This window comes from Cuculus canorus, chromosome 1 (assembly GCF_017976375.1).
Source record: "Cuculus canorus isolate bCucCan1 chromosome 1, bCucCan1.pri, whole genome shotgun sequence".
Classification (NCBI taxonomy): domain Eukaryota; kingdom Metazoa; phylum Chordata; class Aves; order Cuculiformes; family Cuculidae; genus Cuculus; species Cuculus canorus.
Window position 1 is genome coordinate 67,269,302 of NC_071401.1, and position 13,846 is coordinate 67,283,147.

Sequence of the window (13,846 nt, forward strand, 5' to 3'; positions counted from 1 at the left end):
GTTTTAGTTAAACGATGAAGAAATAACAATACAGCAGGCTGGAAAAAATAAATCTGCAAAGGGAAAATGTAGTATTGCAGAAAACTCTAGTGCCTTAAGCAAACGTGGTAAAGCCATTCCTTGCTGTCTGCCATCCCTCTCCATAGCAGTTTATATCTCTGAAGGACATAGAGTATAGGGGAACTGGATAGAAAGCTGCTCCTGAATTGCTGTTTGTATGTGCCATAAACCAGTTCTGTGTTACTTTAATATGCCAGGTTGCAAATCGTGGCATTTGGATAACTTTTTCATGCATAGCTTGATTTTGCCTGCTTGGGGGGAGTGGGTAGCCAGAAAGGCCGGCAAATACAGCTGGCCTCCAGCCTGGAAAGTCGTTTCAGGGGACAACAGTTGCTCCAGCTCTCCAAACAGAGTTTGCCTGTGTTTATGTCAAGTGGAATACTGCTGCAAGCTTTCTTGGATGTGGTGGTGTGTATGTAATATACAGGAGGTGATTTTCCACTGTTCTGATGGCTGAGACCTTACTGGTAGTGAGCATCATGTCCACTTTGGAGTGTCATGCTTAAAGATGAGTTCAAGATATTCCAGTTTAAACTCAAGAACAATGAGCTGTTTGAAAAATATGACCTGTAAGAATGAGATGAGGTGATTGAGGTTTCTTTAGAAAAAGAGAAATCATTAAAGCATGAGCAGCTATGATGATACTTTTTCAGTACACCAGTTTACATCAGAAATGCCTATGGCCAATTACTCTCCATATTCTGGGAAGCAGGATTAATTTCGTTTAAGATTGTAGGGGTTGTCTTGCGTGTTTGTTTGTTTGTTTTTGCTGTAAGAATGCTTGATGAAAATAGTAGAAGAAGATAGCCAGGGAAGTTGTTGTGTCTTGGTTGTGGGAGGTTTTGAAGAACAGGTTAGGCAAACACCACTTATAGCACAGGTGTATGTATCCAGCTTCAGAGTGGGCCGAGAATGGTAACTTCTTAAGGTACCCTCAGGTCTTTCCACTTCAGTTCTGTGATTATATACATATATATGAAGCAAAACTGGAAACACAAAGAACTTGATACGCTTTTGATCTTCTGATCTGGTTTGCCTTTTGCATTTTGAGCATCTGTACATCACAGCATAAAATAGGGGAAGAACTGTTATCATTACGTTCTGTATTTTAATTTTACAGCTTTAGATGTGAGAAGACTTGTAGGCTACACATGTAAAAGTAGATGCTGATTCTCTTTTCCCCCATTTTTCTTTGCAGGTCGCTTGGTTGGTGCACTGGATGCGGTGTTAGACTCTAATGCACGCGTTGCTCCATTTCGCATTTTACTCCAAGTTCCAGGCTCACAGGTTTACTCTGCCATTGCATGTGGTGAGTTATTGAATGGATCGGAAGTTTACTGGGCCATAGCTATTGGTGAGTCACAGACGAAAAACCCCAAACCGATTCTGAGCATGATCAGTGTCTGCATGTCCAAGAAGCTCAAGGTAACCCCAGCTAGTAAGTGTGTGTGTGTAAAGCTATTGCCTATAGCTTGTTTAACAACCAAATTAACCTCTGGTTAAAATCCCAGATAGGAATTATGAAAAAGGGTTAACTGGGAACATTATGGTTCTATAGAAAGCTTGTTTAGCTGTGAGTGTTTTGCATTAATTTTGTATCTCTTACAAAGTAGTGAGGTTCTGTTCACGTGCATATCTTTTCCTACAGCAATAATGGTTCCTTACAGCAAGAAGCTACTTAGTCTAGGCTTTCACCAATGCTCACTTACTATGAAATGTCCTACCACACTTGCTTATAATGAAATATAACTGGAAAATTTGGAAAATGCTACATGATTTAGGAGATAAATAGATATTCTCTCCCTATATTCACAGGAGGGAATATCTTATTACCTGGCCTGTTGTGCACTAATCCCTTTTGCAGTGTTTCTGTAACCTCGGAAAGTTGAGCTCATCTTCAGAAAAGCGATATTGATGTGAATTGTAGCAGCCTTGCCACAGCACAGTAAAGGCCATCTAAATGTGCTTATCCTATTCATCCTATTCTTGTTTGACCAGTCCGCAAGGCTGTTCTTATCCGTTCTGCTTCAGTATATAAAATCCTAGTGTTGAAATTTACAGCAGATTTTCCTTTGGTAATTTTTCAAAGCTGCACCGAAGGAAGTTCAGATGATATTAGGAAACATTTTTTTTACTGAGAGGATGATCAAACCCTGCAACAGGCTTCCTAGAGAGGTGGTTGATGTCCCAAGCCTATCACTGTTGAAGAAGCGTTTGGACGATGTCCTTAATAACATGCTTTAACTTTTGGTCTGGTAGTTGGACTAGATGATTGTTCTAGGTCTCTTCCAACTGAAATATCCTATCCTGTCCTATCCTTTCCTATCTTACATGGATGAAACCATGAAATAGTTAACTAATGTAACTTTCGAGATGTTGTTGACACTGTTTGGCACACTAGTCTTTTAAATGGAAGGGGCAATCTCTATATTCACCCCCTTCTCTGTACAAGCTCATTCAGTATTTCTTCTTTGGTTCAGCAGAGACCCTTCTGCATGTTCCTTGTTAATACTGGGAATTTTTCCCTGTGCCAGATGTTTGTGGAGAAGCTTGGGTAAAGTCTGTTTGTGGTATTCATATTTTTGTTTTGGCTAGGTTTTCTTGGTTGCAGTTGCTCTATGCTTTGTATCCCTACCCCTCTCCTTTTTATATTTAAATAATGCCATCTCATGGAGGAATTTAAGAGCTTCATGCTGTTATAGTCCTCTGATTAAGCCAGGTAGCTTTCACTGGAAAAGCAAGCTCTGTTTTGCTGTTATGGGCTTCTTGATCATTTGAATACATGCAATATTCCGTTCTGGGGCTGACCTTTGCCCTTGCCACACTCCTGCCCATAGGTCTGTTTTTGGTTTGTTTGGTTGGGGGTTTTTTTTATATTAAAGGAGCTACAAATCAAAAACTTGCCTGGTTGGAATGGTTAAGGATTTTACTGAGAGAAAGTTATTTAATGAATGTTTTCTGAAATTCTCTTTGGCTCTTCTGAATGGATGCTCAGCCCTGAAAAAAGAAAGAGATTTATAGTAACAGAGTGGAAAGCAGAGGGTTCTGTTTTGTGTGCTGTATGCGTAGGACATATGCGGTTGCCAGAGCTGCACAGAAATGAAGAACCATGGTAGTAAAAGTTGTTTCTGAATAATATCTCTGCTGTGAACTCCTGACATGAGTGTCCAGCGGAGAGCTGGCACATGCAATAGAGTCAGAGGAACAGCATCACCTGACCCTTTCCTTAGAAAGCTCAAGCTCCATAAAGGACTTTCCCCTTTCAGAAGGGGCTGTTGCTGCTTGTCCAGCTCTGCCCTATTTATGTGAGGTGCTTCATGGAGACATGATGTGCAAGGTTTTGTTACTGGATTTGGAAGGAGCGACAACTCAAATTAAGGTTTCTGCTGTATGGCAGGGAGGAGCAGCAGCTTCAGGAGCTTCTTCCAATCTCCTGGTTTAACTTCATTAGGTAGCCATCATGTCATTAGACAGTTAATTAAAATTACGTTTTTCAATTGTATGTTGGAAATTCTCTGTTCCAGGAGCTGTAGGCTTAAATCATAGTGTATGTGTAATGTCAGATCTGTGTTACAGTCTTTTGCAAATCTCTGAGGGCTCCTGGGAAGTCTGATCCCTGCTCAGCATGGCTATTCTGGTGAGATGTTTTGATCCAGGTGGTTAATCATGTCATACCATTACCAGGGGGGGAAAAAGGGGCCTAACCTCAGCCCTAGCGTGGATCCACTAGGACTTTCCTTTTAGAAGGCTTGTGGGCAAACCAGAAACCCAAGTCACAGTTCAATGATGTAGCTTTTGGGAGGAGGGGGGGCAAAGGGGTAGGTGAGTAGTGGGTTTAAAGAAGAGATTATGAGGAGTGAGGCTACGGTTAGAATTAATATACATTTGCCACAGGCACATGAAGGTGGGTAGAAGGTGGAGTAAAATGCCTTGCGGAGCAATGGCACGGGAAGAGGAATATGGAAGAGATTGGCAATGCTTGGGTGAAATCACAGTGCAACTTTAAGCCATGAGATGGAAATCAGAAATAAAGAAAGGACCCAACAAGCTGAGGAGTTGGCCTGACCAAATAAAAGGGGCAAAGAGATCTTTCAGTATTTGAGCAGAATCTCTGAAGGCACCTAAAGGCAGGCAGGAAAGATTGCAGTAGCTCCCATGGGAGATCGCCACTGCCAGAGCCCAGAATCAGAGCAGTCTGAGCAGTGTGGATGCTGTGGAGAAAGGTGTGGTGCTCATGGCTTACTTCTCGTACTTCAACAGCTCTCCCATATAACTGGTATCCTTTAGGCTGCTCAGAAATAACCATTAAACACATTATTTGCTTTATGCAGCCATTTTAATATAAAATGACTATTTCTGGTGTTCTTAGCCATTGATATAATTTGTTTTCTTTACCCTAAAGGGTGTCTCTTTGTTCTTCTTTGTTGTTGTTTTTGGTTTTTTTAATTATTTAAGCCTGATTAATGATATTTATGAAATTCCATCACAAGACCTTCCTGTCAAGGAAGTTTAAACTTGGAAAGTTTCCCTGACAGTTGGCATTCTGCATGGAAAACACAGCAGAGGGATGTGGAAAATCCTTAGCTAAATTTGTCATTTTTTGTTGTGAGGCAACATGATGCATCTCTAATGAACAGACAAATCATATTTTGAGATAATGAGTCTAGTATTTGAGATTAATTTTATAATTATATTCATCTGCAATTTGTAAGTCTCTTTACATCCAACTACTTCTTTCTTCCGCTAGCAAATCAATGGAAAAAGCAACTATTATGACCTTTACTTTTTTACTTACAACGTATAATCACTGACCAGTAAGAGCCGAAGGGGCCAGATTTTCCCCTGATTGCCCTATATGTTGGCTTGCTTTGACTTTTCTGTCATCGTGCAGTGCAGTGACAGTTCAGTTTCAAGGAGAAGCAACCAAAGCAAATAGGTAGTGATTGCAGTCTTATTTCTGGAATTAGTGTGAATGCATTATAGTTAAAACAACTAGAGCAAAGCCCTTAAATAAGAAAACCTTAACGATTTGGAAGTATTTATTTGGCCAATGAACAGATTTTCTGTTCATTGTATCTCTTCCCTAAACTGCAGAAGGAGGCTCTTGCAGATGTTTTAAGTGTTGCTGAACCAAACTCCGTCATTTTTAGGTACTTTAACTGTTATAGAGAGCTTTTCAAATAGGATGCCAATATGACCAGGTAAATTCCTCTCAAAGTCTATACATTCAGGGGAGGTGTGTGTGCGAATGCATGAGTATACGAAGTGAGGGAGAAAGGAAGATCAGGGACTTTGGGAGTGGGACATAAATAAGAGCTTTCCAGTGGCTGCTTAAAAAACATCATGTCAAAATAAGCTGTAGTCTAGCAGCTCAGGATGAAGTTTTGGGTTTTTTTCTGCTTTGACTTTTAATGCAGTGTTTGCTGGCTGAGAGCATTTGAGAAGATAAAAACTAAAAGTACTAAAATTAATGCTCTAAAACAATGAGTTCTTTGTTTTTTTTTTCTAACTGTACTGCTACGAAGGAGACCTTTTTTACTGGTTTGCTACCAAGAATTTTGAGGTTGAAAGTTCAGTTTCTTATAATGAACTTATTAAATAGTGTGTTTTATTACTTTTTTTCTTTTCTTTTTTTTTTTTTCAATTTTTATTTTGTAGGATGAGTTTCAATATATTACTTTTTACTTTTCCAGGAGCCACTGCAGAGGAGATAAACCAGCACTGGGAATGGCTGGAACAAAACTTGCTCCATACTTTGTCTGTGTTTGACAGTAAAGAAGATATTGTTAGTTTTGTCAAAGGGAAAGTGAAGGTAAGGATACTGTCTTACTTTAACCCTTCACTGCCTGATTACATGTGGTTTATTAGAAATATCATCATGAAGTTCTCATTCATATTTGTTTTTTTCCATCTCAGCATTATTTATCAGTTTTCTGTGTGGCACTTGTACTTGATGTGGCCACTCACATTTCGTTGGAATCATCTCAGAGCTGAAGTATCTAATTTAATCTTTAACCCTCCTATCCCTTTCCAGCTTCAGTGTTCTTCTCTTCCCTGTGATGCACACTTGAGCTTTCTTCAGTATGTTTTAAGTTCTTCTGCCTTTCCAAAACATTATCTTAAATACCTTCCTTTCCTATATCTCAGCTTTTCCTCTGTGCTACAATTCTCCTTCCATCTTCTATGTTTTTCCTAGTTTCAGCTCATTAATTTCCCCTGCTCACGTCCATATTCATATCCCTCTTGATGGGGCTCAGTGGTGTCAGCAGGTAGTAGCCATAGTGCCTGAATCTGCTGGTAGCACACCCACACGGATGATGACGCAGTTCCAACAGCACAGGGACAGGGGACAGTCCCTTGTGCAGCAGCAGCGCCTGCACTATAAGGGTCTGGTACAGAAGCTGCCAGTGGCACTCTACTGAAGCTGCTGGCTGGCCACAGGGTTGCAGAAATGAGCATCCTTTTGGAAGGCTAAAGAATTTTAAAAGCAAGTGAATTTGGTGACTGAAGACTGGATTTAAAATAGTAATGGCACATGTGGTAAAACATAAAAAGCCTAATGTCCTGAGATCTGCTTCTGGTAGAATACAGGCTCCAGGAGGAGCTTGGTGATGGCTGGCGGGAGTGCAGGTCTGCTGGTGACTACTGTGCGTATAAACTTGAGAGGGGCAGATTTAGACTAGACATAAAGAAGAATTTCTTCACCATGAGAGTGGCGAGGCACTGGCACAGGTTGCCCAGGAAAGTTGTGAATGCCCCATCCCTGGAGGTGTTCAAGGCTAGGTTGGATGGGACCCTGGGCAGCCTGATCTAGTGGGATGTCCCTGCCCATGGCAGGGGAGTTGGAACTTAAAGTGATCTTTAAGGTCCCTTCCAACCCAAACTATTCTATGATTCTGTGATTCTATAATTCTGTGAGTCTATGAGTCTATGATTCTACTTACCTCAGGTCCTTCTGCAAGCTTTTCCTTGCTAAGATTTTTAGTGAGGTGCTTTTCCCCTCATGCCCCTTTTTTTTGATATGGATCATTCATAGGAACATAATGATTTTCTGTGGATTTCAACCCTGCTGCCATGATCTCAGTGGACCCTGAAGATGGGGAAGAAGGGGATGGAGGGGCAAAAGATCACCATGTAAATCTTTCATGCTTTCATGAAAAAACAACTTTGTCCAAGGCACTGAAAGGCTCAGATAAAATTAATCTCTCTTGATAACGCTGTGGCAGCCTGTTACCTAGCACAGCACATATTTACAATTCTTCATGTTTCATTAGTTAATGTTAAGTCCAGGTTTTGGACCCTCACCTGTTCTATAGATTTTTGGCATATTAGAACTGCTTGGTAATTGCAAATTCTACCAGGTGCTGTAGCATACAGGTTATTTATTTGAATGGTGCAGTACCTACTTAAGTCCTTGGTTGTAACTAAAATTCTCATCACTTAATTATATTATGTAGCTTTAATGGTTCTAAACATGTTATGGGTTACTGACATATCTCACTACATTGCCTTTTCTTAGGGAAGTAGTACTGGTCAGTATACATAATTGTTACTCTACTTTTGCTCTGTATACACCAAATAACAGCAATCATAAGCCCTAGTAAAAATGTAAATATGTATTTTTGCCAAACTCATTGCAAAAATAGTAGTAAAAAAAGCCCCCAGAAGCTTTGATTTGGAAGCATTCACAGTGTATGAGAGATGCAAACAGCACAGAAATTTCTCAATTTGTGAAAATTGTAAATCAACTTGAATTCGTCTGTAAGAAAGAGTTCATTACTAAAATTTGAATAGGTAGCTTGTAGCAACTTGCCTGAGTGTGAATGTCATAGCTTTATCCTGATATATTATCTCGTTATGGATGCAGGCACTGATTGCAGAGGAAACGAGCAGCAAGCTTGCTGAGCAAGAGGAAGACCCTGAGAAGTTCCGAGAAGCTCTGGTGAAATTTGAATCCAGATTTAATTTTCCTGAAGCTGAGAAGTTGATCACTTATTATTCCTGTTGCTGTTGGAAAGGAAAAGTTCCTCGGCAAGGCTGGCTTTATTTGAGCATTAATCATCTCTGTTTTTATTCCTTCTTCCTGGGCAAAGAATGTAAGTGTAAATGTGTAAGAAACACAATGCTGGGGAGAGGTATAAATATAACTATTTTTAACAGCAAGAATAACTAGAATTTTTATGAAAAGCCTGGTTTGCCTTTGAAGTTTAGTTTTTGAGGGTTTTTTTTTGTTGTTCAGCTGAAAGATCCTGTTTAATTTAGTTTTCACTTCAACCTCTGTTTATGTTTTGGTATTAATCTGGTAATAAAACTGAGATTATAAGAGTATATAGACACAGCTGCTGTTTCTTTTTATTGCCATGATGAAGCAGCCTTAAAATGTAACAGACCTCCTACAGATACTGGGATAGAGACTTCAAGCACCAAAAATGTTGAGTAAGGATGGGTCCCTCCCATAGGCATGGAAGCACAACGGTGACTGCGGGGTGGCAGGGCAAGGGCTGATGGAGCCAGGGATGCTGAAGTCCAGCTGCCTGCCTGAAAATAGCCCAGAAAACGTAACATGGCTGGGCCCTGGAGAACCAGGTGAAGATTCAGAGGTTTTTAAAGGAAAACAGCGATTTAGGGATGTCTTTGTGTTTCTAAACGGCAGTGCAAGAACGTTATGAGAAATGTGTGTTGGGGTTTTTAGACCTTCAGACAGTGGCAAAATTTGTGTATGATAGTGACTTTAACAAATGTACATTTTGAAGAAGCAAGTTATAGGACTTCGGTCTCGGTGTTCCTTTGCAGAGCAAGGGTCATTTGATTATGAAAAGCCTGTCAGAATAGACATTAGAAGGTAAAAATGAATGTAACCATTTAAACTACTGCATTTCTCTGTTGAATAAGATTGTACATGAACATTTTGAGTGCTGTTTATCCTGCTGCAGCTTCAGCGAGGACAGTAATATACACCGATATTGTTATAAATATAGCAAGAATTATCAGTTATAACAATTAGGAGAATATTGCCATTCACTGTCTAGATTTAGTATTGGGCTGGCTAGTCAAATAAAACTGTAGACTTAAAAATGAGGTACATTAATATAAAAATAAGAAATATAGTAATGGGTAATTTCTAAGACTTAAAGCATACAAAGACGTGCTTAGAGTTAGAAGTCCTTTTTTTCGTTATATTATTTCAGGCCAATTATTTTGTTATGTCTGCAGAAGGTGGCAGAGTTAGATTTAAAATGCTTGTAAGCTCGTTATTCATTATAAAAACAGAAGCTGAGTTTTGCTGGGAAGACTAGAATGGAGATGCTTGCTATGAACTAGATATCTGAGTTCTTGTTTAATCTCATTGTTTTCTGTTTAATTTCAAATAACATCCATGTCAATTATTTCTTCTTGCTATCATTGCATACTTTCTCTCATTAAGTCTGAGGTATCCAGTCTGCCAAAACACACACAAAAAAAATGATACTTGGGAATCATAGATAACGGTTGAAGGAGGAGGGAGGTATAAAAATCCTTCATATCATTCCAGAAGTTTTGTTTATGCAATACCACAGGTCATTAAATGATACTAGAAGTACAACATCACACTGTATTTTTTAAGAAGACATTGCTTCTCATCTTGTTTAATAACAATTCATTATGAAAATGCAGAAAACTGCCAAACAACTACATGTCCACAGCTTTTAATTTTGCCCATGGAAAATACGCTGTTCATTCACTATTGCAGTCAGTTGCATTTCCTTAGTGTTCCCATGCATTTGTATGGACATGTGAAATAAAAACCCGAATTTTCTTTTCGTTGAACAAAACTTCTCTGGCTGGTGGGAAGTATTCTATGTTGAAGTGCTTCCCATCACCTCCCACCACTTTGTTTCTGGTAAAGCAGTTTGCTTCTAGTATTTTGTCATGTTTATGAAATGATTGTATTACATTGAATAATCCAGATTTACTATAGTTCTGCTTGTTATTTTTGGAAAAGCTGATGCTGATTAACTGTAGAACAAGTCATTCATTGTCCTTTTTTGGGCAGAAATCACTAATTAAATCTGGTTAAATCTGGTGTAGAAAATATTGCTAAGAATTCACATTTATTGCATTCTTCAGTATAGCACAGGGGAAAAAGCCAATATTAATGCTACAAAAATCCCCTGAAATTGTGGAATGAAATCTCTTTGTAGAATAAGTGTTAAGTCTTCTGCTTCTGGCAAGACTGTCCTCTTCCTCTTGGTTTATTTTATGTTGAAATGACCTGGTATGCAGTGTTGGAACCTGTTTTCAGCTTCTCATAAAATTAATTTACGGCTTATGTGAGCATAAACTCATGGAACATTTTTTTCCAGGACAAGTCCCCTTTTATCTAAGCCTTGAAGTATTTGTAGAATTTGAGAGGCTTAGAACGTCAGATTTATCAAAAGGACATGCCAGTTTTCCTTCACGTTTTTTAATTAAACTTGTGTTTTTCTAAAACTTTCAAGACTTTGCACCTTTCATCAGGAGTTTGGGCCCCTTACAGTCTGCTGTGCTGTTTCTGTAGAGCCTATGTGATTTCGACTCATGTGAACAATAGTGCTATTGCTGCGGCGCTATTTAATCTTTCTTCTCTTGGCTGTGCCTATACAGATGATTTTATGACCGTTTACAACAGTTTGTGCATGTTGACGCAGCTGTGCTTTATTTAAGTAAGAAAAAATGTAATCTCCAAATAATCTTGACAGCTGTGGTTCACGTACAGAGAACTTGCTGAGGGTAGCTCTTCAGGTAATTAATGATCATGGATAAGTGTCATATACATATGACAATGTTTGTTATTACTGCCTTTTTATCGCTTTATTGGCATCAGGAGACCAGCTAGGGTTGTTAGGGGGTGTAGTCTTGATGTTATTGGCACAGAGAAACCTGGGAAGCTTCCAACAGTTGTTAAATAGAAATTTAATCTATTTTAAAGTCTTTCCAGTCTAATTTCTACCCAGAGATTTGTGTGAGACAGGCGAGTAACATCCTGCAGTGGTTATAAAATAACCTGTTTCTGTTTGCCATTTGTATTTATATGATTCAGCGGTGTTTAAGAATAGACCACACTGTCTTATACTTTTTCTTTTCTATAAATAAGCCTGACTACAGTTATTGTTTGGACCAAGATTTGCCTGTGCACTTTTTAAATGAAGAGGAACCAAAACGGGAAGATCCCAATTCCTAGGTGGCTTTTTTTGCTTTGGACATCCTGTTTATAGTAGCATTTAAACTATATATAAATGTCCATGTGCAAAAGATTCCTTTTCTATGCGAGTTAGCTTTATTTTAAAAGTTAAAGTACTGTGCATATAATTGGGTCTCTACCTGCCTACAGTTTTATTTCTGGGAGATTACAAAGTCTTCCCCTTCTTTCCTCCTACTCTTGAAATGAACTGTTTCTTCTGCTAGTAATGAAGCAGGCTGCAGAAATGACTTGTAAAGGTGTTAGAAGCCCGGCATACGGCAGGTGTTCTGCAGAGACTGGACTCCCCAGTCCAGTGCTTCTTGTGAAAATAGGTAAAGTTTTGAAGGGGAGATTCTGAAAAAGACAGTCTTTTGGAGTAAGGGAGAATGAATGTAGAGTAATAACAGCATTTCAGCCTTTTCTTGGTCTTTGTCTGTACGAATGGGTCTCTGTCCTGTTTGGTTGTTGATCTTTGGTTCTGAATTTGCTTGTTTCTCAAGTGTGAAAAATGTAAGCAGAGTTTCCAACCCTGTTTTGTTTTTTTCTTGGATGGCAGTGAAGCTTATCATTCCATGGGTTGAGGTCCAGAAGCTGGAAAGAACCTCCAACGTATTCATGACTGACACAGTCCGTGTCACCACTCCAAATAAAGAGCGTGACTTCTCCACGTTCCTCAATATTGCCGAGGCTTTCAGGATCATGGAACAGCTGGCAGATGTGACACTCCGAAGGCTACTGGATAATGAGGTCTTTGAACTGGATCCAGGCCTACAGGATCCTACTCAAATTACCAAAAGGTAAAAAGCTAAATTGTTGTATGAGCAGAGGTTCAGTTGTGGGCTTCATGGTTTGCTTTGTTAGCTGGGTAAGATTTCAAAGGTTTACTTGACTGGTTGCAAAAGGGATTTTGTAATGTATTATGGTGTATCCAATAACTACATTTTAACTTGGATACAAGATACTTTTTTATATTCATCCCTTAAACACCACTGTGTTTTTTTGTTTGTTTTAAAAACACCATTTCCTGTAGAAGGGTCAATTGCAGCAAGGGTTATTTTTCACCTTCCCTGAAGAGCAACATTGTTTTGTTTATAATTTTGTCTATGTGTGGGCTTTCCTATCGCTGTCAATTCTGTAGAATTATTGCTTTTGATCATATCTGAAATGCAAGGTTTCTAACTAGCATGATTGCCATAGCCAATTTAGACTGAAAAACCCACAGGCTGTTGCAACAGATTAATATGTTATTGTCAGCTCTTACCCATTCATCCCCAAAATGCATCTCTGCGTTCCTCTCCCACTACAGAAATGCATTGGGCTCTCAAAAGGAGGATTGATAACTGTCTGCTGGTACACACAATTTTGTGTTTTATTCCCACTGCTGTGGGAAAGAGGAAGGGAAACTGCCCAGAGGAATTTTAGGTAGGCAGGATGGAACAGAATCGTGGAATGGTTTTAGTTGTAAGGGACCTTAAAGATTATCCAGTTCCAACCCCCCTGCCATGGGCAGGGACACTCCCCACCAGACCAGGCTGCCCAAGGCTCCATCCAACCTGACCTTGAACACCTCCGGGGATGGGGCAGCAACAGCTTCCCTGGGCAACCTGTGCCAGTGCCTCCCCACCTTCATTGTGAAGAATTTCCTCCTAATGTCTAGTCTGAATCTTCCCCTCTCCTGATATACCCATTCCCCTCAGTCCTATCACTAAAAGCCTTTGTAAAAAGTCCCTCTCCAGCTTTCTTGTACACCTTCTTCAGGTACTGGAAGGCCACTATAAGGTCTCCCCAGAGCCTTCTCTTCTCCAGGCTGAACAACCCCAACTCTCTCAGCTTGTCCTTATAGCAGAGATGCTCCAGCCCTCTGATCGTCTTGTAGCTCTCCTCTGGACCCGTTCCAACAGCTCCGTATCCTTCTTACGTTGAGGATTCCAGAAGTGGACACAAAACGTCAGGTGAGGTCTCAAAAGAGCAGAATGGAGGGACAGAATCACCTCCCTCGCCCTGCTGGCTACATTTCTTTTGATGCAGCCCAGGATACGGTTGGCCTTCTGGGCTGTAAGTGCACGTTTCCAGCTCATGTCAAGCTTCTCATCAATCAGCACCCCCAAGTCCTTCTCCACAGGGCTGCTCTCGATCACATCGTCCCCCATCCTGTATTGAAACCATGGATTGCTCTGACCCAGGTCGGGCCTTGCCCGTGGCCATGTTGAACCTCATGAGCTTCACACAGACCCACTTTTCCAGCCTATCCAGGTCCTTCTGGATGACATCCCATCCTTCTGACATGGCAACTGCACCACTGAGCTTGGCGTCATCTGCAAGCTTGCTGAAGGTGCACTCAATCTTGCTGTCTATATCACTGATGAAGATATTAAACAGCACTGGTCCCAGTACGGATCCCTGAGGGACACCACTTGTCATGGATCCCCAGCTGGACATCAAGACATTGACCACTGAATATGACCATCCAACCTATTATCCACTGAACAGTCCCCCCGTCAAATCCATATCTCTCCAATTTAGAGAGAAGGATGTTTTGGGGGACCGTGTCAAAGGTTTTACAGAAGTCAAGATAGGTCACATCTG

The 13,846-nt window shown here is 40.2% G+C and overlaps 1 protein-coding gene across 2 annotated transcripts in view; it reads left to right on the plus strand.

Moving 5' to 3' along the window:
- Positions 1–13,846, plus strand: part of TBC1D8 (TBC1 domain family member 8) — a 54,236-nt gene that overhangs the window by 12,777 nt on the left and 27,613 nt on the right. The window contains exons 2-5 of one of the 2 annotated variants that reach the window (XM_054074871.1): positions 1,259–1,414; positions 5,754–5,872; positions 7,928–8,156; positions 11,817–12,057. In XM_054074871.1, coding sequence (XP_053930846.1) covers positions 1,259–1,414; positions 5,754–5,872; positions 7,928–8,156; positions 11,817–12,057 — 745 coding nt within the window. The remainder of the gene's footprint in view (positions 1–1,258; positions 1,415–5,753; positions 5,873–7,927; positions 8,157–11,816; positions 12,058–13,846) is intronic. The other variant, XM_054074877.1, reaches the window with a different exon arrangement.